Source organism: Meleagris gallopavo, chromosome 6, assembly GCF_905368555.1.
Source record: "Meleagris gallopavo chromosome 6, MGAL_WU_HG_1.1, whole genome shotgun sequence".
Taxonomy (NCBI): Eukaryota; Metazoa; Chordata; class Aves; order Galliformes; family Phasianidae; genus Meleagris; species Meleagris gallopavo.
The window spans coordinates 18,984,184-19,007,897 of record NC_139409.1 but is presented as its reverse complement, the minus strand read 5'-3'; the positions used below and the strand labels follow the sequence as shown (position 1 = coordinate 19,007,897).

General features: G+C 35.2%; 1 protein-coding gene across 5 annotated transcripts in view; it reads left to right on the top strand.

Moving 5' to 3' along the window:
- The window catches only part of CACNB2 (calcium voltage-gated channel auxiliary subunit beta 2), a 222,020-nt gene that overhangs the window by 175,106 nt on the left and 23,200 nt on the right, over positions 1 to 23,714 (top strand). For 3 of the 5 annotated variants that reach the window (XM_085227304.1, XM_085227303.1, XM_085227306.1), the window contains 4 exons: positions 12,314 to 12,436; positions 15,524 to 15,660; positions 17,200 to 17,276; positions 21,095 to 21,228. In XM_085227304.1, the coding sequence (XP_085083430.1) occupies positions 12,314 to 12,436; positions 15,524 to 15,660; positions 17,200 to 17,276; positions 21,095 to 21,228 (471 nt within the window). Of the gene's footprint in view, positions 1 to 12,313; positions 12,437 to 15,523; positions 15,661 to 17,199; positions 17,277 to 21,094; positions 21,229 to 21,373; positions 21,394 to 23,714 lie in introns of all 5 variants that reach the window. The other 2 variants (XM_085227307.1, XM_085227305.1) reach the window with 1 other exon arrangement.

Below are 23,714 nucleotides of genomic sequence, written 5' to 3'. Positions count from 1 at the left end.
GTCTATTTGCTGTGGAGACTAACATAAAAATAAATAACTAAAAAATCACTACAAAATCACTAGTAATACCTCTGTTATCTCTACTCCAATAAAACAAGAGTATGAGATATGCAAGAGAGATTAGCTTTGCTCTTAACTCCATGAAATTGAGCATGTGTTTGACTCAGGAAAAAGCAGCAATACAGAGAAAGCCGGAGTATTTTGTGACTATTAACTTCCTACTGTCCATTGCCTGGTTGTTCGAGTACTCTTTATTGTTGTGGTATTTTTGGTTTACAGATATCTGTTTACATAAATTCAGGTGAGTTGTACATAAATAATTGTTGTACATAAATGTTGTACATAAATATGTATTTTTGTAACTCATTCTTAAAATCTCTGGCAGTTAGAAAATAAATATGTTCCCTGCTGTTTACTACAAGTCTGATCATCATTACTGTTTTTGGCCAAACCACTTCTGCTCTTCCTGCACCTTCTTGCAGCACCCCAGACAAGCTGATCAATGACCTTGCCATTCTCAACTCACATGAAAGAATGTTTTCATGCCTTTTAGGCTGTGTTCTTTCCTGTTCATCCATTGAAGGGCACTGCCTTTCATACATCTCTGACTTGTGATCCTGTCCTTAGATTATGTTGTTAGGATCAGTTAAGTACTTTGGAGCTGCTGACTGCCAAGTTTGCAGCTCCAAAATGACATTGGTGATCCTAATTCAGTTGTGGCCTATTTTCATTTGAGTAATTCTTCCTGCTTAGAAATTACAAATTTTTATCATTTCTTCTGCTTTTTGTTTTGCTTTATTTGTTCCTACTGGGATGCTATCACTGGTAAATTTAAGGATATTCTGCATCCTGTAATCCAAACAGTTAATGAAAATACTGACTAGACATGAACAAAGGAGACAAAGCTGGAGAAAATCAATTAATCCATTTTCCATGTTTGATAGCCACCTACCATCAGCTTTTCCAATCCATCGAGCAGTCTCCTTCTTAAGCACTTTTAGAGCTCGCTCACTGAAACAGTTAGGGGAGCAAAGTTCATAACATCACAGCAGAGAGAGAATCCTTGCTGACTGTGACGTATTTTGTTACAGATGTTTTCTATATTATCTTCTAGCTTTCTCTTTATAAGATTTTTTTCTTGAGCTAAAGTTGACCAGACTGCTCTTGTGTATGTGAGGTAGCCCTTTTTCCCTACTCCTGTGGCTCAAAAATTGCGCAAGCTGAAACTTGACTTTTATTAAACCTCTGTCTTTGTGTGCTTTTCTTCCTCTACCCTTAGTTTTTATTCATTTTCCAGCAGGACATTTTTTTTTCTTTTTTTCATCATTAAATATGTAGAACTAGAGAACTTTTTAAAAATTGAAGACTGAACCAGAAATACACTGCATTTCTGCTTTGTCGGGAACACAGAGTTTTAGTCTTTCTCCTTTGAGTGAGAACTTTTCTTGATCTTTTTTTTTTTACTAATAATACACTTAACAAGCAAGAGGAAAAATGTTTCAATGTTCCCAACTGATTGTATATAATTTTATGCTGCTTCTTTTAGCTTGTTTGTTGCTTCTTTTATATTCATGTTAGTTTTCCCTCTAGCATCTTCCCTAAATTTCAGGTTATGTACTTGCCATCTTTTCATATAGGTTAGTTTGTGCTTCTGACCTTAATATTATTTCAGTGAGGACCTGTCACTTTCTTGAACTAATTTTTTTCCCTGAGAACTGCTTCCCACGGGAAGATGTTATACTTGAGAATATACTGGAACTATATTAATATCTGCTTTCCCGGAGATCGTTGCATTTGTTCCTTTGTTATCATTCTTTCTTCACTTTTGGTGAGTTTCTTAATTTCATGAGAATTGTTATTTCTTTCTTTCCCCTTTAATGTTCTTTGCCAGTTCCATTCTCAGTAAATGCATACATAGTTCAAGTATGCCATTAAGACATTTCTATTGCATATATGATATGTAATTATAAAATCCTCACCAATCACTTCCTTCTCCAAACATGTTAAAGCATAGTATCCCTTCCATTTCTTCTGTTACTTTTTTCTTTTTTATTATTTTTTCCATTTTATGTTTAAATCAAAGACTTAAAATGGGCTATCTCACACTGCATTCTGAGCCCTCATTGAGGTCCGACATGTTTGTTATGCCAAGCAACATCTTTCTTTTCCAGAAATTCTTTTCCCTTCATGTAAATTTGGATTATGCGAATTATAGTCAGAAAACTGTCTTGTTAATTAAAACAGTTTCTGTTAGATAGTGGAATTCCATTTCATTTAACATCCTACACGGGTGACATTGCAAAGTGACAACATGAAATGTATTCAAATTGTTTAGTGTTGTATAAACAGATAAGTTAGTTGTCTTGAATCCTCAAGAAATGAAAGGATGCTGCTTTATTAGGTACGCAATGTGCATTGCTTCATGTAAAACCATCATGATAGACTATATTCAACAGCTGTTATTTTACATTGAATATTTTAGAATTCAGAGTAGCGATGTATTAAAACTATGGAAATTGCAAAGCTGTATAAGGTTAATGTTGCATTTATATTTGTTCATTTTAAGTAGATTTTATTCCCATTGTGCAGATAAGGATTCATTTTAGAAGTGAGCTGGTAGTCTGTAATTTGTCTTCCAGGGTCTGACTGAAAAATGAACAAAGCCATAACAGTAAACACTTAGAAATCTTGCATTTGATAGCAATCAATAAATTTAAATAGTCTGGTGTGAATACTTGTTTCTTGAAAAGAGATACAAATGTAAAACAAGATTAAACTATATTTAAATAATACCTTTTTTTTTTCTTTTCCTTTTTTGTATCTCCTTTCTCCATTCCATCACAAACAGTTTTTATTCACAAAAATAGACTGGATTAATATCCTACTTCTAAGCTTGACTACAGTCTCTTAATTTCTTTAAGTACATTGAGAAATACAATATTGCTATTAATAAAATTCATTTAAAATAAACATGTAAGTAAAAAACAGAATTCTACCATCTGCTTCCTTGCACCCTCAGAATCCATTTATGCACTTGAATTATGCAATTGTGGCCGTTTGCAACCTTCTGGTTGATTACCAGCAATTCAGAAAGGACTGCAGATCTTCTTGGAGTATAGCCATGGTTTTTATGTAATTTTTATACTAGAGAGAAAATACAGAATTCTTGAAGTGTTCTTTTTCAAGCTTACAAGTATGCAGGGCTTTAGTTTTTCATTAGTAAAAGGGAACTTGCTGCTGTTCACTAATTCTTTGCATTACAGGTAAGTGGCACTGTTGTGCAAAGGGTGTTGAGCCAGGCTTACATACACAAAGCTCCATCACCAGATTCAGCCACAGCTGATGATACAAATCAACTCTTTATAGAAAAAGGTACATTGTGGTGGGGAAAAAAGAAACATGAAACAAACAAACAAACAAAAAACAACAAGGCCATGAGATAGGGAGAGGGGGAAATATAAGTAAGGGTGAGATAAAGGGAAAGAGCCATCAGCCAGCTGGGAAAAGAACTGATAGGGTTTTCAGGTGCTCCTGATGGGTCTTCAGGACACTCCTTTCGGTCCTCCCCAGTACATAAGGTGGTGATATTGTGTAATATCTGCTGTCTTTGGAAAAAGCAGCTGTGCCTATATAAGTAACTGTATGGTACAGAGTGGTGTCTTACTTGGGCTGATTCCTGGGGAAGACTGCAATCTCTGCGCTTGCTTTGGTTGAGTCTGAGGAGCTTCTTCCCAGCATACGCGCAGAAAAAGCACTGAGCACAGAAAGGTGTAAATTAAACATTTCTAGAAACGCAAATCAGACTCGTTCCTGCCACTTTCCATTTTGGTGCAGTCTTTTTTTTTTTTTTCCCTTACGAATAATGCAGTTCCTTGTCACTATTTAGCATTTTTGTAATAACTCTTGTTGCATACAATCTGGAATAAAACCTTAGCTGTTCTATGGCTATAATAAGACAAAGGTTTATTGCCAGCTAGTGTTTCATCTGCTGGTTTGATGACTGGCTGTGCACCAGCTGTATGATATATTCTGCAAGGATAGCGTCATCACCGCGCTTCACTCTTGGATCTCATACACCCACCAGGAAACCTGTTTTATCTTGTGCTCGGAGCAAGGAATTCAAATTAGATGTTTTAAGGAAAAGTAAATAAGTACATTAGGAAATACCAAAATCAAGTAATTTAACTTCTGGCATGTTACTCTAAGGGAGCATTTTTGGACAGGAATGGGATGAGAACTCCCATACACCTTTCGGCCCTGACAGGGGCTGCTCTTGGCACAGCTCAGATGACAAATGGTCCAAACCCTGGCTTTTGGCCACTTTTATGCTGGCTTTTCTCCTGTAAGTGTCTCGCTAGTGTCTGGCTAATGTCAGAGAAGCCTTAATGCTGCTCTAACCGAATTGTCCACCTCCAGGCAATCTTTCTGGTGGAAAGGGATCACTGGAACATACAGCCACAGCCTTGACTCTCTCTATAAAGAGGCAGAAATGCAGTGCACCAGCAGTTCTACTACTGCCCATCTTCCTGCAGCTTTTTTGTGCAAAGAGAAAAGTAACTGAACATTCACGCATCTGCCAGGTGTGTAAGGCCACAGCCATGGCCATGCTGGATATCCAAGGCCAAGAGTCTCTCCTGAAGAGTGAGAGGAGGATTGTAATAGATGCTGGAGGTTTACAGCAGATAAACTTGCTGACAGAATCTGTTTTTCTTTTATTTGTTATTCTGCCAAAATTAAGATAACTGACCTAACATTTTACATGCTTCATGTTGACTTCAGCTGGATATATGTATTTTTAAATAGATCATGTAAAACTATGTGTTTGGGGTTAATTTTGCTTTAAATAGCAAGTGTTACAGTTATTCTGCTTTCAGCAAATATTTGAGAAGAGCACAGCCAAAGCAGGCCTCAACTTTGTCTAGTTTCATTCCTCTTACAGAGCAGTAAACAATTTGCGATCTGTTAATTCTGCAGTTGAAGTTGCAAGGAAACTTTGGCAATGAATATGAAGAGTATAAAGATTTTAGTTGTCCTATGGATATATACAAATGTCAGTGTGATCTATTTTTTAAGGGATGTTGTTTGTTTTATTTAAACACAAAAAACTGCACTTACACTAGATGGGGAGAAAAAAAAACAAAACAAAAACACACAAAAGACCCTAACTATGCAGTATCTGGTGCTCCAAACTAGGAAATGAAATTTATCAATGGTAACTTATCATGAAATTATAGAATAGTTTGGGTTCCCTCAATACGACTGTCAGGTCCTTGCTTAGCTGTGTTGGTTTTATATCATATTATAAAGTGGTTTGGGTTGGAAGGGACCTTTAAGATTATTTAATTCCTAATTTAAACTACAAGCTCTAAACCTGATCATGGCTGTTTCTTAAGGTTAACTCTTCACAATCTATCCATTCCCTAGCATAGAGGGCAACTCCTTGTCCCAAAAGTTAACTTTATTCTTTGTGTGCATGCATAACGCTCTAGTATTTACTATGTAGTGTGATCATATTTAAGAACCAATTGTTGATTATTCTTTATTTTTCCTTTCTGTTTTCTTTCTTTTTGTGGCTCAGTGTTGTATTTATTGCATATTAAGAACAGAGAAGTTTGGATTTCTCTAATGATATTTTTTTGGGGAGAGGGGGCACCTCATACAGTAGCTATTTGAATGCCGTGTTGATTTATCTTTATAGTATTGCAGCTGGACAGGGAAGTTACAGATTGAGAACAGAAGTTTCATTAATGCTGAGTGTTGGATTCAAGAAACCTTTTATTTGTAGTATTGAGCAGAAAGGATTTGAAGTGCCAGGAGAGCCAAGGACTGGTGCCTTACTTCCCTACTTATGGAGAGGGAAGCACAAAGTGATCCATGTCGTTTAAAAAGAGAGACCACTTCTTATAGACTGCTTATCTCTCTTCGTTGAGGGAGATAAGCCTAAATCTTTGGCCAAATTTAGTCCCTTACAGTATTATAAGTTGGCATAGATTGCTCCTTGTGTTTCATACATTCTTGAGCTCTCTATTCCAGTGAGAGAACTGTCCTGCATGCTAACTAGCAGTAGCACAAGAACTTTAAGTTACACCAGCGGAGGTTTAAATTGGATGTCAGGAAAAATTTCTTCTCTGAAAGAGTGGAATAGGCTGCTCAGGGAAGTGGTGGAGTCACTGTCCCTGGTAGTTTTCAGGAAAAGGGTAGATATTGCATAGATTTGCATTGAGTGACGTGGTTAGTGGGCAAGGTGGAGGTGGGTTGATGGTTGCACTAGATGATCTTAGTCATCTTCCCAATATTAATGAGTCTGTGATTTTCTAAATAAGCTATGCTGGGACAGAGGACAACATATGACTATGAAGTTAATGGTAGTACCATAATAATGCACGTAGTGAGGACTAAGTTGAAGATACCGCTGCTCATCTAAGTTAAAAGGTACTTCTAATTTGGCTTTTCTCAAGTTTAACATTCAACTTTAAAAAACATTCCTTCAACACAACTTTAAAAGTATGTGTCTTATTATAATTTCTGTATCTATGATCTGTAATCTGTTTCTAGGCTGTAAGGGAGATTAAGAGTTGATATTCCATTTAAATTCATGTATGATAAGTATCTCAATGCAAGATTTAAGATTGTACTTACTCAGTTGATGAGTTGGATAACATACGCTATTCCTATAAAATGTAGCCATTTGAAAAGCACGCTCAGTGAGATGTGGAGTTTACCATGTTCTGAAATAACTTTCCTTTTTGTTCAGTGTATTAGTTAAGGACTATTATGACATTTGACTTCTCAAACTCTAGAATGTCTTCCTGAAACATATATAACTTCTGTAAATAGCTCAGTCTTGTTTTGTAATGTATGTTTCTAACAAAAAAAAAAAAAAAAATCATTTTTTAGCATAGTTTCTTAAAAATGGATGCTTAACATACCATTTAGAAATAAAGTATTTTAATAGCATTAACCTTTGGATCCAGTAGTCATATAGAGCTTCTGATCCAGCTGAAGAATATGAAGTGAGAAATTATTTAAGAATTGGAACAAGCAGTAAAACTTGCAGATGTTATACTGAATTAAGAAACGTTTTCCATGCTATACCTTTTTCAGACGTTTTGATAATAATATCTTCATTTTTAATCAACCACTGTGTTACTGGCTTATTTAGTGTTTGCTTTAGTTTGCTGTGTCATGGATTTATGCTTTTCCTGGAGAATCTTCTGTTTGTGAATAGCCTGAAAATGTTACTGCAGATGATTTCTCTAAAAGAACCTAGCCAAAAAGCTGAGACTACTAAAATGCTGTCTCATAAGCATAAAATGTCCTCACTGGTGACATTGAATAAAGAATATGAAATCCCAGCACAGTATTTATATTGCAAATGACAGCTTTCATCTTCTGGATTTTGCTGCCAGAATAAGCATGTTTTCAGTAAGCACAAACAGACTTCTTTCTTCAGCTGTGCTGTTCCAATTGTTCCCATCAGTTCCCCAAGTGAGTGCAGCAGATCCACCTTCCTGGCTCACTTGCATGCAAACATCACCATGCCATCGCTGAGTTTTGACTGATGGCAGTATGCTCTAATAAAAAAAAGACCTTACTCATATGAAAAAGCTCCGTGTGCGTCATGAAAGCTATTTCAGTCTTTGCTGCCTCCTGAGCTGAATGTAAACCGACATCGGTGACTCTATTCAGATATAATTTCGTAAAAGGAAGTAAGAAGCATGACTTTCTAGCTATGTGTGAAGATGAGCTAAAATAGTAACCAAAGTATCTCAAGAGAGTGTGAGGACATTAAAAAAAAAAAAAAAAAAAAAGTTCTTTTAAGTATATCTATTGTTAAGACTCTCTTTTGTACCAGTTGGATGTGTTAAATTTCACCCTCTTTAACACTAAATGTGAGCCTTACTATAACAAAGAAGCTAAGTAACTGGAAGGATTCATAGCTTTTCTCATTGAGTTTTGCTAGTTGGCCTTGATCCTAAGGAAAATCATCCTTAAACTTGAAAAGGTCAGTTTGCATGGCGTTCCCTTTCAGCCTGCTTGGAGAGCAGAGAAGGCTGTTGGTGACAGAGGCTTGTGCCATGGGACTGCTGCACTCTGGCTGTTCTCTTGTGAGAGAGCACAAATTCCTATGTGAGAAATTGGTAAGTCGGGCCTTCAGAGGCAGCAGTGCAAGCACTGCTAACAGCTACCCATAACTCACGTTGCCTCAGTTCTGAAAACACATGGTAAAATCCACTCAGATCCAATTACCGACTTGGACACTGAGAAATTAGGAAGTTTGGCTCCAGAACTAAATGTTCTGGCTGTCTACTTGTCTCCAAAGTCCCTGAGGACAGATCCATCATATCAAAAGCTTTCATGATTCAGAGAAGTTTGAATCTTGTTATACAGTAGCTGTACTCAGGCTGCTGCTCATTAACTACAGTTTTATTGTATTTTGGTTTTACAGAGTAATTTTATTTTTCATCTCAGTCACTTTGCTGGAGGTGCTGAGTGCTGCACCTTGCTCTGGGGGACACAGGTCTGAGACTTAAGCCTCAGGCATTGCACAGTTATGCTCTCTTCAGTAGTAAAGTACTGTGGTTGCTTTCTTAACCTGAAATAATATATGTCCTTCTCCACCTCACTGCAAATACACATGTAGCGCTTAAAAAAATACTCCTTTTAAACCACTTAAATTATAATAGGAAAATGGTGGTTTCCACTTGTAATACTACTTGACTTTTGGTGACCCTGCCCATGGCAGGGGGTTTGGAGCTTGATGATCCTTGAGGTCCCTTCCAATCCAAGCCATTCTATAATTCATTTTCTTTGTATTGCTGCATAAAATCCAGTATTTGTGGTCCATCTTTACATCCTTGGACACAGCCCTGAGCTGCCTGCTCTGAGCTGATCTGCTGAGACCTGGGAGCTGGAATAACAAATCTGGAGGCCCTCTCCTACTTAAATTATTCTGTGCTTCTGTCTTGCTACCAGCCTGGTCTGATCCATACACCCACGCCAATAAATGAAAGTTGAGTCTTTGCTGGGAAATGGTGCTATTGATCACTGCTTGTAATGTCGGCAGGTTCACTCTGACTTTCCTTTGGGATGTCTGTCAAGTGTTGACATTTCTTAAACAATGAGATTGCTGAGCAGATGCTATTTTTAGACACTGGGCAATTACTTACTTGTAAAGTGACTCCAACAATACTCAGTGTTTAGAATGTAAATTTGTGGATTGTTTGTGTACTCAGGTGGTTTTGATTTTTGTTTCTTGTGTAACAGCATAATAGATTGAAATACCAAAATAGGAATTGAAAAGTGAAAGTTCTTTTGTTATTTTTATTTTTCCATTTTTTACTTGGGTAGTTTCTGTACCCCCATATCTTTCATAACATTGCAAACTTCTTCAAAATAATCAAGAGTTTCTTATAAAAATTTATAATCCCATAACCTGGATTTTGCAGTACTTTTTCGTTATATGTTTGACTCTAAACCATGAGCAGGACAAAACAAAGTGACATATTTTAAGACTGCAGCTATCAGGCTGTCACATTAGTATTGATCATTGTCCTATGTTCTGTATTAACTTTGCTTATGGCACAAACAGTATCTGTGGGACAGCTTGCACAAACAGTGCCAAATGTAGGTCATCATTTGGCATATTTACTAAGACAACTAAGGAAAAGTTCAAGAGTGGTATTGACTTTCCTTAGCTGAAAAACTTGTGTGTTATTTTAAATTTTCATGAGCGCAAACCTGGCAGTATTTCAAGAAAGACCCGTTGTATTCATTACCTCAGAGAAAGGTAGTACCTTTCAGGCTAAATTTACAGGCATCTGTGAAAAGTGGGTACAATGAATGGCACTCAACATTATGCTAAAACAGCAATGGAAGAAGCTGACTTGGATACGAGTTCTCTGAATATAGATGCCAATATTGACAACCACTTCAACAAAATGATAACTAACAATGTTTTCTGAGTTAGTTCTGAACTTAGCTGACATTGGCTTCATAAAAGATACATTCTGATCAGCATTCTGATTTCATTTAAGTTACTGTCAGTGAAGCATACCTATTTACTGGAAGTGATTCAATAAAGTGAGAAACGAGATGGATCCCAAACTCTAGATTCTCATCACCTACTGCTAAGAAGTAAAGGCAGCTTTAAGTCCCACTCATACCTTTTCATCTGTAGGGTCACTGCTTTATGCAGGGCAGCCTCAGGTGGAAATGCAAGTGGCTTTGAGAGCACTGAATCCAGGGAGTAGAGATAACTTGATTATTGAGCAGCATTCCCAAAATTAGTGGCCATGAGGGAGATGACCTGTTCTCTGAGCAATTTCTGTGTCAGAAATTTTGCCTAGTTGGCAAGGATCTCCAGAGGCTGCATCCACTGGGTTAACAGCACAGTATAACTAATCTGAAATGAGTTATAGGAAAAAGAGGGTTCTGTCATGTTTTAAGTATGTTACTAGAAAAAGCAGTTGTAATTTTCAGGATGCAATATTTCGTGAATGCAAGTTAGCGATAGATGCTGTGCAAAAGCTTTTGAAGGCACTGAATGCAAGTTAGTCATAAAACAGGAGTAAGGTAGAGTGTAAGTATAAGTAAGCAAGTGGCTGAGTAGGAATAAAACTGTAAATATTATTGACTTAGTAAATAAGAGTTTGTACAAAGATATATAAAATAAATATAACTCATGAATCAACAGGAAGAAATGAGATCCAGGTTATTCCATATTCCATCTGTTGAATGCAGTTGTTCTTCCAGGGGAAAAAAAAAAAAAAAGAAGGAAGAGAATTTAGAAATCTTCATTCTGAAGATGCGTACGTTATTCTTTATAGGAGAAAGAAAATGTTCAAGTTTACCATCTGGGAGCTTCTGTCCTTGTAGTCCTATGGGTTAACTGAGGGCTACACTGCCATCACACTTTATTGCTGATTTAAAGAATGAACAAGAAGTGCTTAACTTTTGACCAAAACTAATTTTAGAAGTGTAGAATATGTAAGCAAATGCTAGGTATGTTCTAAAATATACAGGTACTTATGGTAAAAATAATATATATGTATATGTATTTGATGTAAGATGCTATTTCTCCTTTGAGTTCTGCAGGAAAGTAATGACTTACGTAGCATACTCAGATTACTTTACTTCTGGACAGCAGTTCAAGAAAATAAAGCATACTTAATTTGAACGTTTTGTTGGAACTCTCAGAATTATTTAGCCATGTAAAAAGGACAGCATTAAAGTTTTACAAATTAATTAATTTTAAATATGTAGTTAGATTAATTATTGTTGTTTAATCATGTGGTAATTCAGTTTCCCTTTCAACCAGTATGACAAATATCTAAAATGGGGTGTAACTGTGTCTGTGAATGTGTGAAGTTAAATGTTCCGCTTTGTTTTCTATTCACATTTTCACATTAATTTTTCAAGAGCAGGAATTGAAAGAAGATATTTTTGCCTGCTGCATAACTTTCATGTTCAGATGTTTTTAGAGTAGTTTCTGTTTTCTCTTTTTTTTTAGTAGTAAGAAGTTGCCCTCTAATAGGAAATTTTAGATTACTTCTAAGTATGTCAAGGACATGAGCTTGCTACAGCTGTCTGTTGGTTGCAATACAGCAGAGATTTTATAGTCTTTAGTCAGTCTGAAGTCTTTCATCCACTGATAATATCAGAAGTAAGACGCAATACCCTGCTGAGTGTTTTTTTTTCAGTATTTGGTAGAAAACTGTGGAGAAAGAATAAGCAGGCGTGTTATCTTCTCTATTATTGTTTGGCAAAGATTGTTTCTTAATATTTCCATTCTTGTTCTGAGATGCAGTTCTACGATAGTTTGCTATGTTTTACAGAGAATTCATTCTTCCTAACAATGAATGATCTGTTTTATTCTGTGTTCTTCAGTGGGGAAGTAGTATTTAGGAGATTTGACAATTTAATGCTTGCTCATATCCACATTTTCTGTATTGAAACGAATAATAGCACATAAAGCATTAACTGTGTTCGTCTGCAATTTTTAAATTCAGGTAAGTTGTGGGGTTTTGTTGAATATTGAAAAAAAATAATTAGTGTTAGCTTTTATCAAGTATCTTCCTTAAAAATATCAGTGAGTTCAGTGCCCACATGACTACTTTTTTTCTTCTTGGCATGCCTAGATCAGTAACAGTTGGTTGTCTTTTACACAAGATAATTGTGTTACAGCTAAGAGTTCTTTTTCATTTTTACCATTTAAAAAGACGTCTTACAGAATCCATTCTCTGTATGTACATTTGTATAAATGCACGTGTTTGTAAGGGTAATCCTCATGCTTTTTATCTTCTCATTGCAGACAAAACCTGTTGCATTTGCAGTTCGGACAAATGTTGGTTATAGTGCAGCTCATGATGATGATGTTCCAGTCCCAGGCATGGCCATCTCATTTGAAGCTAAAGATTTTCTTCACGTTAAAGAAGTAAGCAAAAATAAGTAGTAAGCAGAGACCCTCTTTAAGGTTCAAAGCACCCCACTGCTCTATTCTGAATTGTTTCTTGATTTTATGAGATTTCTCAACTTCTGATCATATTCTCTTTTTGCAGTGTATCTTTCATCCATTTTAGATTATCTGGCTTTTTAATACTGTTTGGAAAAGTCTCTCAGTTGTTACAATTGATGATGCATGTTTTCTGCTAGTGGAGGTGTTTTGCAGAGGAAGCAAGTTTTCCCTAATACACAAGTAGAAATACAAATGGACAAAGAGCAAGGAAACACAAGAATTAGACTTTTAATACCTTTGCCTTGATGACTAGTGATCAGCATTTTCTGTATATACGAAATACATTAAAAAAGGGATAATTTGTATATAGTGAAGAAAATGTCTTTCAAGTCTGGTGATACTGCAGAAGAATTGCTCTGCTCTCTCTTGTGACAAAAGTAGGGATGAGTTGGCACAGAGTCTTTGGAAAAAAAAAACAACCTATCAGGTTTCAGTGTGTTTGGACAAGCATGTCTCAGTTTGGTTAGATTAAATGATTTTGTATGATTACCTATTCCATTTGTATTTCAAATTATCTGGCAACCTCAGACTTCACATTGAGTCTTTCCTCTGCTTCCAGGGACTAGAAACAGCGTTAAGTATTTTTTTGTCTGATAGAATTTATGCTTTTTCATCATAGCTGAACTTAGCCTCAAGTGTCAAAACACATAGGAAATAACGAGAAAGAAAGAATTGTCCAAACTTTACTGAATCTTCAGAAATGTCTTGAAAAGAAGCTTAGCTCAGCTGAGCTATTATATTGTCTGTGGATGCATGTAGCAGGGAGTAATGAAAACAAGATTAAAATGCAGTTCTTTTTGCAGCCTGAGGTGTCATACAACAAGGTCTCTAATTGCAAAACTGTTTTGCTCTCTGAGCCACTCAGTAAAGCTGACCATCCAGCTGCGGTGGAATGGAGCAGGGCTGCAGATAAGAGTTGGGATCTCAGTGGCCTTGCTGCTCCCACATCTGGCAGCAGCTGCTGCTGGGCAGACCAAACCTTCTCAGGCAGGTCCTGAGCTATATCCTTCCTGTCCTGCCTGTCTCCTGTTGTGGCTGTGGCCCTGGCCTGCTCTCTCTCCAGGACTCTGTAATCCACTGCATACTGCTCCTTCACTCAGCCCTCCAGTTTGTACTGCTGAGAGGACTCAAGCAAGGAAAACTTAAATTCAAAATCTACATGGACAGTGATGAAAAAGACTGCACTGATTCTATGTGAGGGAAATTTGTTTTTATTATTAAGTTAGATTTATTAACACTTAGTACATGTACAGATGACAGATTCCTTCTACTGCATCACAGACTTCCCTGAATCTTTCAGGACTTAAATGCATGGCCATAATTTTGCTTTGCATTTAATTCCTCTTTGTGTTTCACCTGACTCTTCAAGCACAGGTGTCCTTACAGAGAACTCTTCACCTCAGCCAGCAGCTTGAGAGCTGGACATATCACTAATCGCTACGAAGATTTCCACTATTGCTTTTTAAAATTGAGAAGTATTATGTATTCAGGGGATTGGAACTAGGTAATCTTTGATGTCCCTTCCAACACAAGTAGTTCTATGATTCTATGATTATATGTACAGTACTATTTTCTCATAAAACTACCTTATCCTCTTTTTCATTTACCAGCAAAACACTTAGCTTTCAGACTTTACAGGAGAGAATTCCTCATGTGTTTATTTTTGCAAGAAAAAATTCACATGGATTAAATATTTCTACTAAGTATATTAAAATTGATTTTGTTGAGTAGTGCTTTGTTGCACTATGGCACAGGATAAAATAATACTGTCTGTTCAGATTTAAATGTAATGATTTTTTTTAATTATATAACTCTTCCATTTAGCAAACTACATGATACTACTTTTGCAGACTTCATGTAGAACACAGCGCACATCTATTTAATGGCAGCCTTTCATGATTTAATGACTGGTCTTCCTCCATGTGTCTTGTCCTACATATTTGAAATGCTCGTGCTTATCTTTAATTAGAATTTTTCAGTGAAAGTTTACAGTTTTAATAAGATGTTTGAACCAATACAGCTTTGATAAATTGTTCTTCTAGTGTAGCTTCCTATCAAAGCACTCATTAAAGCATCCCATTGAATGAATAATATATTATACTGCCAGTTATATTTTATGACCTTAAAATTGTACTTATCTTAACCTTTATTTTTTGTTAAAATCATAAAATTTTCTTCAGGCATCACAGCATTTCTACCAGGTTTTATATTGTTGATCCACCAACATCATGTACTTAGTAAAAATATTTCTATTTCATGTGGGCCCACACATTTAATATGTTTTACACCTAACTATGCACTTGATAATTATTATTGTTAATTATTAAATATGTACTATAATAGCTATTTTCATAACTTCAGTTTTAGAAGGGCAAATTTCCTTACTGTTCAGATGTCCATTCCTTGTGGATTTATCACTTTCTGCTTAAGATACAGATCACATGAACTATAGGTAGAGGACATATGGGAAGTGGAATGTAGTTGTATTTCATAAGATATTAGTGAGTTCAGAGAAGCAGGGGAGTTTGAGATGTGGTATTTTTATTCTAAATAGGGAACTCGGTTTAATAGAATAAGAAAAAAAAGATTATTATAGAGGTGTAAAAATTGTTGCAGTGAATAAGAGCAGATCAGAAGAAATCTCTGGCGTCCAGTGAGGAGAAACGTCAAGATAGAGCAAAAGCATGTATGAAGAGCAGAGGCTGCAAAGCAGAAATTAAAATGGTGAAATGGGAGGGTATAACAGCCAGGGAGAATCATGATGTTTTGAGAGGGAAAGTTTCTGCTTAAGTACTGTAGCATTTTAATAATTTGCAAGGTATAATTATTTTTATGCATTTCTGAACATTACTGCTATTCTTCATTGCCATAATAACATAGTACAATGATTAACTGCAGGGAAGAATTACATAAAATGGCTTAGCTGCAAGTCAAAAAATATTAACAAAATGATCACAAATACAGTAATTTCATAGTACAAGATATTTTTTTCTTTTCATTGTCTAGAAATTTAACAATGACTGGTGGATAGGACGGTTGGTAAAAGAAGGCTGTGAAATAGGATTCATACCAAGCCCAGTCAAACTAGAAAACATGAGGCTGCAGCATGAACAGAAGGCAAAGCAAGGGAAATTCTACTCCAGGTAATAAGAAGTCACTAAAAATAGTAGTGCTGCCTCTAACAGTTAATTTGGAAATTAAGATTGTGCATGCTATACATCTCTTTAATTCTTATGCTTGACAGTTAAAGAATGTTGAATCAATGAAAAATATATATTTATTTATACAATTAATAATGTCACTGCAATTACAGAGGGAATGCAGATACTTAGATTGGTGGTCTGTGATGACTGATGAAGGAGTTAGTAAATCTACTGAGCGCAAGCACAAAAATCAGTCCCCCTAGATGTTACATTATTTGTTACTTTTTTCACAGTTACATTTACTAAAGTTGATTTCAGAAATTAAAGAAAGTATTGTCATTCATTGTTTCTGACTGCAGCCATCATAATACAGAAATAAAGATTCAATATATAAACATTTTGTACAATACTGCAAGACAGTAATAATATGATCTTTAATATGGAATTCTTAATGCAGTAGTTTTCCATCAAATAGTAACACATGTAGAAACAAATGCCATTGTAGGAAATAGAAATATTTGTAGTATGTCTAAATGGCATGGAGCTGGTAATGGAGGAACAGCTGGGAAACATTTGGGAAGTCAGAAAGGCTTTCTATTCCAATGAGAATGGCAGCAGTATTTGAAGAGCATGTTTAGGTAAGAAGGGAAACAGGATGCTGCACTGCTCATCCATGATCACTGGCTGTGAAATGCTTTTTCTATGAGTGCCCTGTCCTTAGCAGGAGGAAGTCATGTTCCTCGCTCTGCTCCTACCGTTTCTGTTAAAGCCAAGTCTGATCCAGTGTTTAGTTCTCTTCCCAGAGTGTAAAAGCTTTCATTCTCTAGAACTTCACACTTATGTACACTACAAATGAATTTACTTAGTGATTATTAATATTTTAAGATGGGGAAAGTATCAAGTAGTACTGTCACATTTGTTATTTTAAAAAGAATATAGCATTTCTTACACTCATTTTTGTGTCTTTCTCATTAGAGAAATTGAAATAAACTTACAAAAATATTGTTTCATATGCACAGCTTGAATAGGCTTTCACAAAGAGAACTTGACTTAATCTTAGACAGTTTGTAACTTCCTTTGACGCACTTATTTTTAGTAAGTTTGTACCAAAATAACAAACAAACTTTTACGTAAATTGAAACTGTTTTAGGTGAGCCCACTATTAGTTTCACTAGGGCATAATTAATAACTATTCTGTTAAAGAAAGTATGTATGCTCACTGGTATGAGAATTAATCATAATAATAAGCGATAATACTAGTAATTATATTAATGCCATTAACAGCTAGATCACAATAAGGACATAAGGCCATAAATGCATATGCAACAGAATGAACCTGCAGAGCACGGAGCATGATTGGTGTTTGCACATCCTCAGTGTTCAAAGTGTGCATTGATTTTGTGTAAGATATATAATTTATGCTACTGTCAGAAATACTGTTTGCTCTGAGCTAGCAGCTAATTTAGAAAGAAATAAAGAAGGTAGTGTGAATACTCAAAAAGCTGTGAAACTTCAAACTACTTTGTTGCTTTACTGCAGTAAATCAGGAGGAAACTCTTCATCCAGTCTGGGTGACATAGTTCCTAGCTCCAGAAAATCGACGCCTCCATCATCTGGTAAGTAGGTCACAAGCCCTTCAGTTTACAGGATCAGGCACCTCATCTGTTAAAACTTACGTTACCTTTAGTTCTATTTTTCTTATTTCCTGTGCAATTGCATTGCCCTGCAAGACTGCTTTGGGTAGTTTAAGGGTTAATGCCACCATCAAGTTTAAGTAATGATAGGGCTCTTAACAATCCACATAATTCCTTCGTTCTTTCTTTTTGCCATGAAGTTTTATAGCAGAGACCTAATGAGATGGTGAGAGTGTCTTGTGATAGAATAATTAAAGGCTTAGGCTCTAAGCAATCCTGCTGAATAAGAAATACATTCTAATAGAGAGAAAGAGCAGCAAAAAGAATAAAAACTCCCAAGAGGTTTTTGCAGTAGCATCAGCAACCAGGAGCTTTCACTATCACAATTCTGATAATGATGATCTGTTTCACATAATTCTTGAATACTGGTGGGTTGTTTTTTTTTTTGTTTGTTTGTTTGGTTGTTATTTTTGCTTTTATGACAGAATTTTTTTCCCACAAATACTGTTCTGAATTTAGAACAGATAGATTTTAACTTTTGTTAGGTTAAGTTCAAGCAAATTCATCATGTGTTGGAGCAGGATAAAGGTATTAGTTCCAAATATATTATTTCCGAATATATATTCAAATCAACTGCTTTATTGTTGGACATTTTATAACTACTGAGAAAGAAAATGGAGAGTTGGAATACCTGAAATCAAAAAGTTCTACGAGTACTGCTAATATCTTGTCTGTTGAGGTAAAGATGAGTATTTTCCAAATACTTTATATGGAGGATGATCTACAAAGCAGGCATCATCAAATGTTCATGAAGGTTTTTAAAATATTTACTTGGACATTAAGAGGGAGACAGAGGAGTTCAGTCAAATTATGCTAGTAGACTCATTTGGTTAAATTAATTGAAAAATTTATTGTCTTTCTTGTGAAACCACGAGTTTGTTTATAATGACCAAGTTTATTACAATTAGTTTGTTTGCCACCTATGTTCCCTATCAACAATTTTTGTTAGAAAATATATATTTTAGTTTAATAATATATGTCCATCACAAATCAGTAGAAACACACTTAAATCTTTTCTTCTACAAAGGCCTTAAACTGTAATGTTGACTGTCAAGGCCTCATTTTTCAATGGCTGCATTTTTGAAGTAGAGAGTGTCTGTGGACCTATGTTGTAATTTTGTAAATAGAACATCTGACATGCTAGAATATTTTTATATTCTGCAAACACTTAGATAGCAGTACATAGGAAATTTTCTGAATGTTTCACAGAATTTAGAGGTAAGAGATAGCATAATTATGTTGCCAACACACTAATTGCTAGTGATGCTGTAATTTTCGTTGCATTGAGTCATTTCTTCAGATGGTAGTTTTCAGCAAAATTATTTTTTGGAGAAAGAAGAATGGTGCTCAAGTTGATTCAGTTACACTGAAGATTTGGAGAATATTTATATGAGTAGTATGTGTTAGCTTATTCTATGATCTTGAGATTTGGGGTTTGCAGTGTTTTGTTGATAATCTTAATACATACCAAGAAGGATGAAAGAAGCATAATTTGTAACTGATACTACAGAAAAGAACTTAATTTTTTGAAGTACAGTTCAATTCTTACTTGATTTATTTCTGCTGTTACCAGTTCTCATATTTGTGAGAGTAAAATAACTGGCAAAACCAGCAATTATTTAATGAATTGATAAAATGATGACTTGAATAAGTTAGTTGCATGTTTTGACTTTGAGTCTGGCATTTTTTTTCCCATATAAAAAAAAAAGGTGAAGAACCACTGGAAAACATATGGAGAAGAGGCCTTTAGTCCTTAAATAATCTGTAGTAATCAACTCATACATTTCTCACTGGCCACCAAAGAGAATGATGATAATGGTGAAAAAGAGTTTAAAAACAGAAAAGACACAACAAACTAAAGATAATTAGCTGTAAAAAAAAATAGCAAACTGACACATTATGTAGTGGGAAAATTGAGAATGAAAAATAGGTATCAATATCTATCTGATAAATTGTTGCATTTCTCTTTTACAGGAAAAGCTTAACAACCACAATTTTCCTTACAGATAATTTTAGTTGGACATAGAAGTTAAGGAGTTTTAATATGCTTGATTATGAGTGACTTATAGCATCTGTGCTGGCCTGAATTCAAGAAAAGAATGTGTTCTTTTTATATTTATGAAGAGGATGAAGGAACATTGTTGATAGAAGACAGTGTTACGTGATTTCTATGGCTGTTTTTAGGAGCAGGAGTATAGAAAAAGGCTACAGATCTGCTCACTGCCTTTCTTGTCAAGGTCAGACTCAAAGGAAGAGTTGCAAACTCAAGGCTTGTCAAGGATCATGGGATTAGATGTGTGGATAATTCAAATGGGAAAATATACTTTACTTGAAGAGATTGCTGTCACAGGTGTCTCTTAAATCAGTAGCTGTACACAGGCTTGACAGAACTACGCATTTTTTTGTATAATTTATTAGCAGGTGCCACTATATTAATTGATGTCTTGCTCATCAAGCAGTTGAAAGCAGGTCACTAAGGTTTCATGATAGTTTACAGTGATAAATTATAGGTTTGGTTTAAGTCTATACTGCTCACAGATTCTTTAGAGATACATTCAGTTCACCATAGTGGCAGGACATGAGAAGCCTATTAGTAGTGGGTGTCAAGAGGTAGGTAAGATCTTTGTGCACATGGGCGATGTTGTATAGCATGTTTGTCCATTTTGAATGTTTTTTTTGTTTTTTTTTCTGAATACAGCTCCTAAGATCAGGATTGAATGTTGTAAAAAGAAAGCTTATGAAACTCTCAGTTGTTTTTTTTTTGTTGTTGTTGTTGTTTTGGAGGTAGTTAGCAGGTATCTGTTGGTCCTTTCCCTCAGTATATTTGAAAATGTGTTTATTTCTGATTCCATTACGATTTTTGCTTACACTGTAGTTAGTTACTTACTAAAAATAGATGTGTAGATAGATAAATAGATAGATGTGTATGGTACAAGCTTTGTGTGCTGTTTATACCTTTGTGAGAGGTTGAACAGCAGTGGTTTGTTGTTTTCACTCCCATTTTGGCCTATTTACATCCTCACTCTTCACAGAGGACTAAGTCTTTCAGATTACCTATGTCTCTTCTTTCTTCTGCTACCCATTCTTTTTAGTTTTGACTATCAATAGATCTTCTTTTGTTATTTCTAATAAACGTATCTTATGCCTGCTGTGCACTGTTTGTTAAAATAATTAAGTACCCATTGTAGTCTGTCATAAAATAAATGTAGATATTACTGTGCCACAACTAGGCTGATTTTGGTCCCCAAATTTTTTTTTTTATTATTATTTGATTTGCTTAAGACACATTAGTACATTTTGAATTTCAATTGATGATACAAATTTTGAATTAGCTTTCATTGCAATAAAATAATTCAGATGTTGTTGGCAAAAATTCTGTTGTTCTATTGGTGAAAATATTATTTATTTCAGTGAATTAGTTCAGATGTACACTAGTCTAACAAAAAAAGATCTTGGCCCTTCCTCTGTTTTGTAATATTAATTCTGTATATGTCTGATTTAGTTCTGTAATAAGGGGTCAGAGGAAAATTGCCTTGTGTTTTCTAAACCTACTTTACTGTGCCGTTAAATTTTTCCCATTGTTTTATTGTGTTTTGTATTCATGATTAAATTATTTTATTATTATTTTAATCTTTATTTTACTCTCGACAGCTTTATTTTTCTTTATTTCTTATTTCTTTTTTAACCTATTTTTGCTTTCCCTGTCATCTGATAATTCTGAATTGTTTGTCTGTATATAGCTATAGACATAGATGCCACTGGCTTAGATGCAGAAGAAAATGATATTCCAGCAAACCATCGCTCCCCCAAACCCAGTGCAAACAGTGTAACATCACCCCACTCCAAAGAGAAAAGAATGCCCTTCTTTAAGAAGGTAACACCGACTTCCAAGCTCCCATTTGTCCACCTGCTCACCTGCACTGCGTCACATTTCTAGTCCTGTTAACTGTCTGCGTCCTTTGACAAGCCAATAACATGCATGCTTTGTTGTTCTTTGTTTCTTTTCCATGCTGCTGTAGCTAAGCAGAAGCAGAAATCGGTAAGTTTATATCGGCACTACCTGTGTTCATCTTGCCACTGACATCATTATGATTATTGCCCCAGTTTAACAATGCAGCTACCCTAGAATTGAAGAAGACATTAACTGAACTATTCAAGTATTCAAAACACTAAAGCAAACAGTCCTAAGCTCAGTTTGTCCATGAAACTCTGCTACAGTATTTATCCTTTTTGATGGAATGAATAAGACAGAAGGCCTTCTAGATGTCTGAGAAATTTTTTTTCTAACAAATTCATATAATGCACCTCTCTAGTGCATGCCTATTCTTCATATCTCTGTCTTTTTCAAGGTATTATTTTCATTGTAACTCAGTCTACTGAAATCATTATTGGAATCTAATCAAATACACAGGCAGTAGTTACAAAATAAATAATCAAAATCTTTGAATTTTTAATTTAGTCACTATATAAACTTTTAATTCACTTGGTGCAAAATCGACAGATGAGAAAAAACAGTGGAAAAGTACAGACTTGTTTTCACAGTCTAGTGTGAGCCCGTCCTATTGTCATGAATAAGTTACCAGCCAAATGATCTTGCCTTACATCAGTCAAATGCTTTTTGTATCTCAGCTATTGTAAATGGTACTGTTAGTTTCCATAAGAGCCAATGTCTCTACATAGATAACCCTAGTGCTGCAGAATTATACCACTGGCAATCTGTAATTGCCAATGCTCAGCAAACTGAGATGTGTTTCTAGGATATCTGGTAGAAAACAATATAAGACACTAGGTAGCAGCTGAACTGTGAAACTAAATACTATGGTTCTACTTAAAAAAAAAAAAAAAAAAAAAAAAACTTCAAAGTCTTCATAGCTGTTCTTCATTTGCTTTTAACTACTCAACATCTTCAGGCTATATATGCTGCTTGTAAACAGTGCCAAGTGACACTGTTGCCAATGTTTTGGATGCTGTCATGTTTAGGCAAATAAAATATTTTATTCTTTCTTGAACTCTTTTAAAAAATATTAGATCCTTCTCATTTTCAGTTACCAGTATTTTTGCAGTAAGGTCTGTGGTGTACCACCGTGGAAATCAGCAGCATTTTCATGCTTCTGAATAATTTCTTCATTAACCGTATTTATAGCCAAGTGTAAGTGCTAAGGAAGATTTACGCATGTTGATATGTATTGGATGCATAAGCTTCTTCAGAAGGTGCATCTTGCAGACAAACCACCATGCTATCAGATAGTGATTAATTCCATGTATCTCCATTCTTTAGGATCTCTTTTATTCTATATCAGAGTCTTTACTGGTTACAGTAGCTTTTGTAATAACAAGATTTACATTAAAACTGAGTGGGCATCCCAAACTAATCACGTGTGGTCTAATCACTGAGCATGAACCATGTGGTCTGAACTTTGCTAGTTTTTGTTTCAAATTCCTATTTGAACTTGACTCTACAAGTAAAAACTGTATAGCCAGGACATTAGAACATTAGATTCTCTAATACTAAATTGAAGAACATAGATGCTTCCATTAGATAGACAGTGTCCTGCTGAAAGCTTTGATAAAAATAAAACTGTTTCAGCAGATTTTCAGTTAACCCCATATTCCATCAAATAAGATAACTTCTGTACATTCCCTGATTTTCAAATAGCCAGTTAACTTCTAGCATGAATATCTTTAACCGAGTTGACACTTTAAAACAAAGATCTGTTGCATCAGTGCACTTTTGCTATAAACACTTTGTAATGGGTTTTTCTTAGGAGATGACTCCAACAAATATAAGATTATTAGCGATGTTTAGCAGATTATTAGCAAGAACAGCAGAGGGCTGCATTTTAATACTGGTGCAGCGTAATTGCAGAGTTTTGCTTTGAATTGTGTTGAGTTAGACTCTGCCCTATGTAACGTGAGTTCATCTGATATGCTTACAGTGCCTTGGGCACTGGTATTCATTAATATTTACTGATTACCTGGTGAAGCTACAGATAACCAAAAATAAGATAAATTATATTTAAAATATAAAAACGTTCATGAAAATGTTTTCTGTGTTTTAGACTGCTTTAGACTGCTGCTTGTTTAGCATTTTGTGCTGTCACTGTATTAATGTTTGTCCGTGTTTTTCTGTTTTATAATTATATTCTTATTTTAACCTTATTGTGAAACATCTTGGGATATGTTGAGTACTAAAATAATGAACAGTGACTGTATTCTACGGTCTTGACTGATATATTTTTACTGCATAGGCATCTGAAAAATAGGCATACCATCTTTCTGTATCACCCACAAGTTCCTGGGTTTGGATTAGATACGTTTTTCCCTAAGACAAAAATAAGCTAAACCCTTTCTTAAAAACAA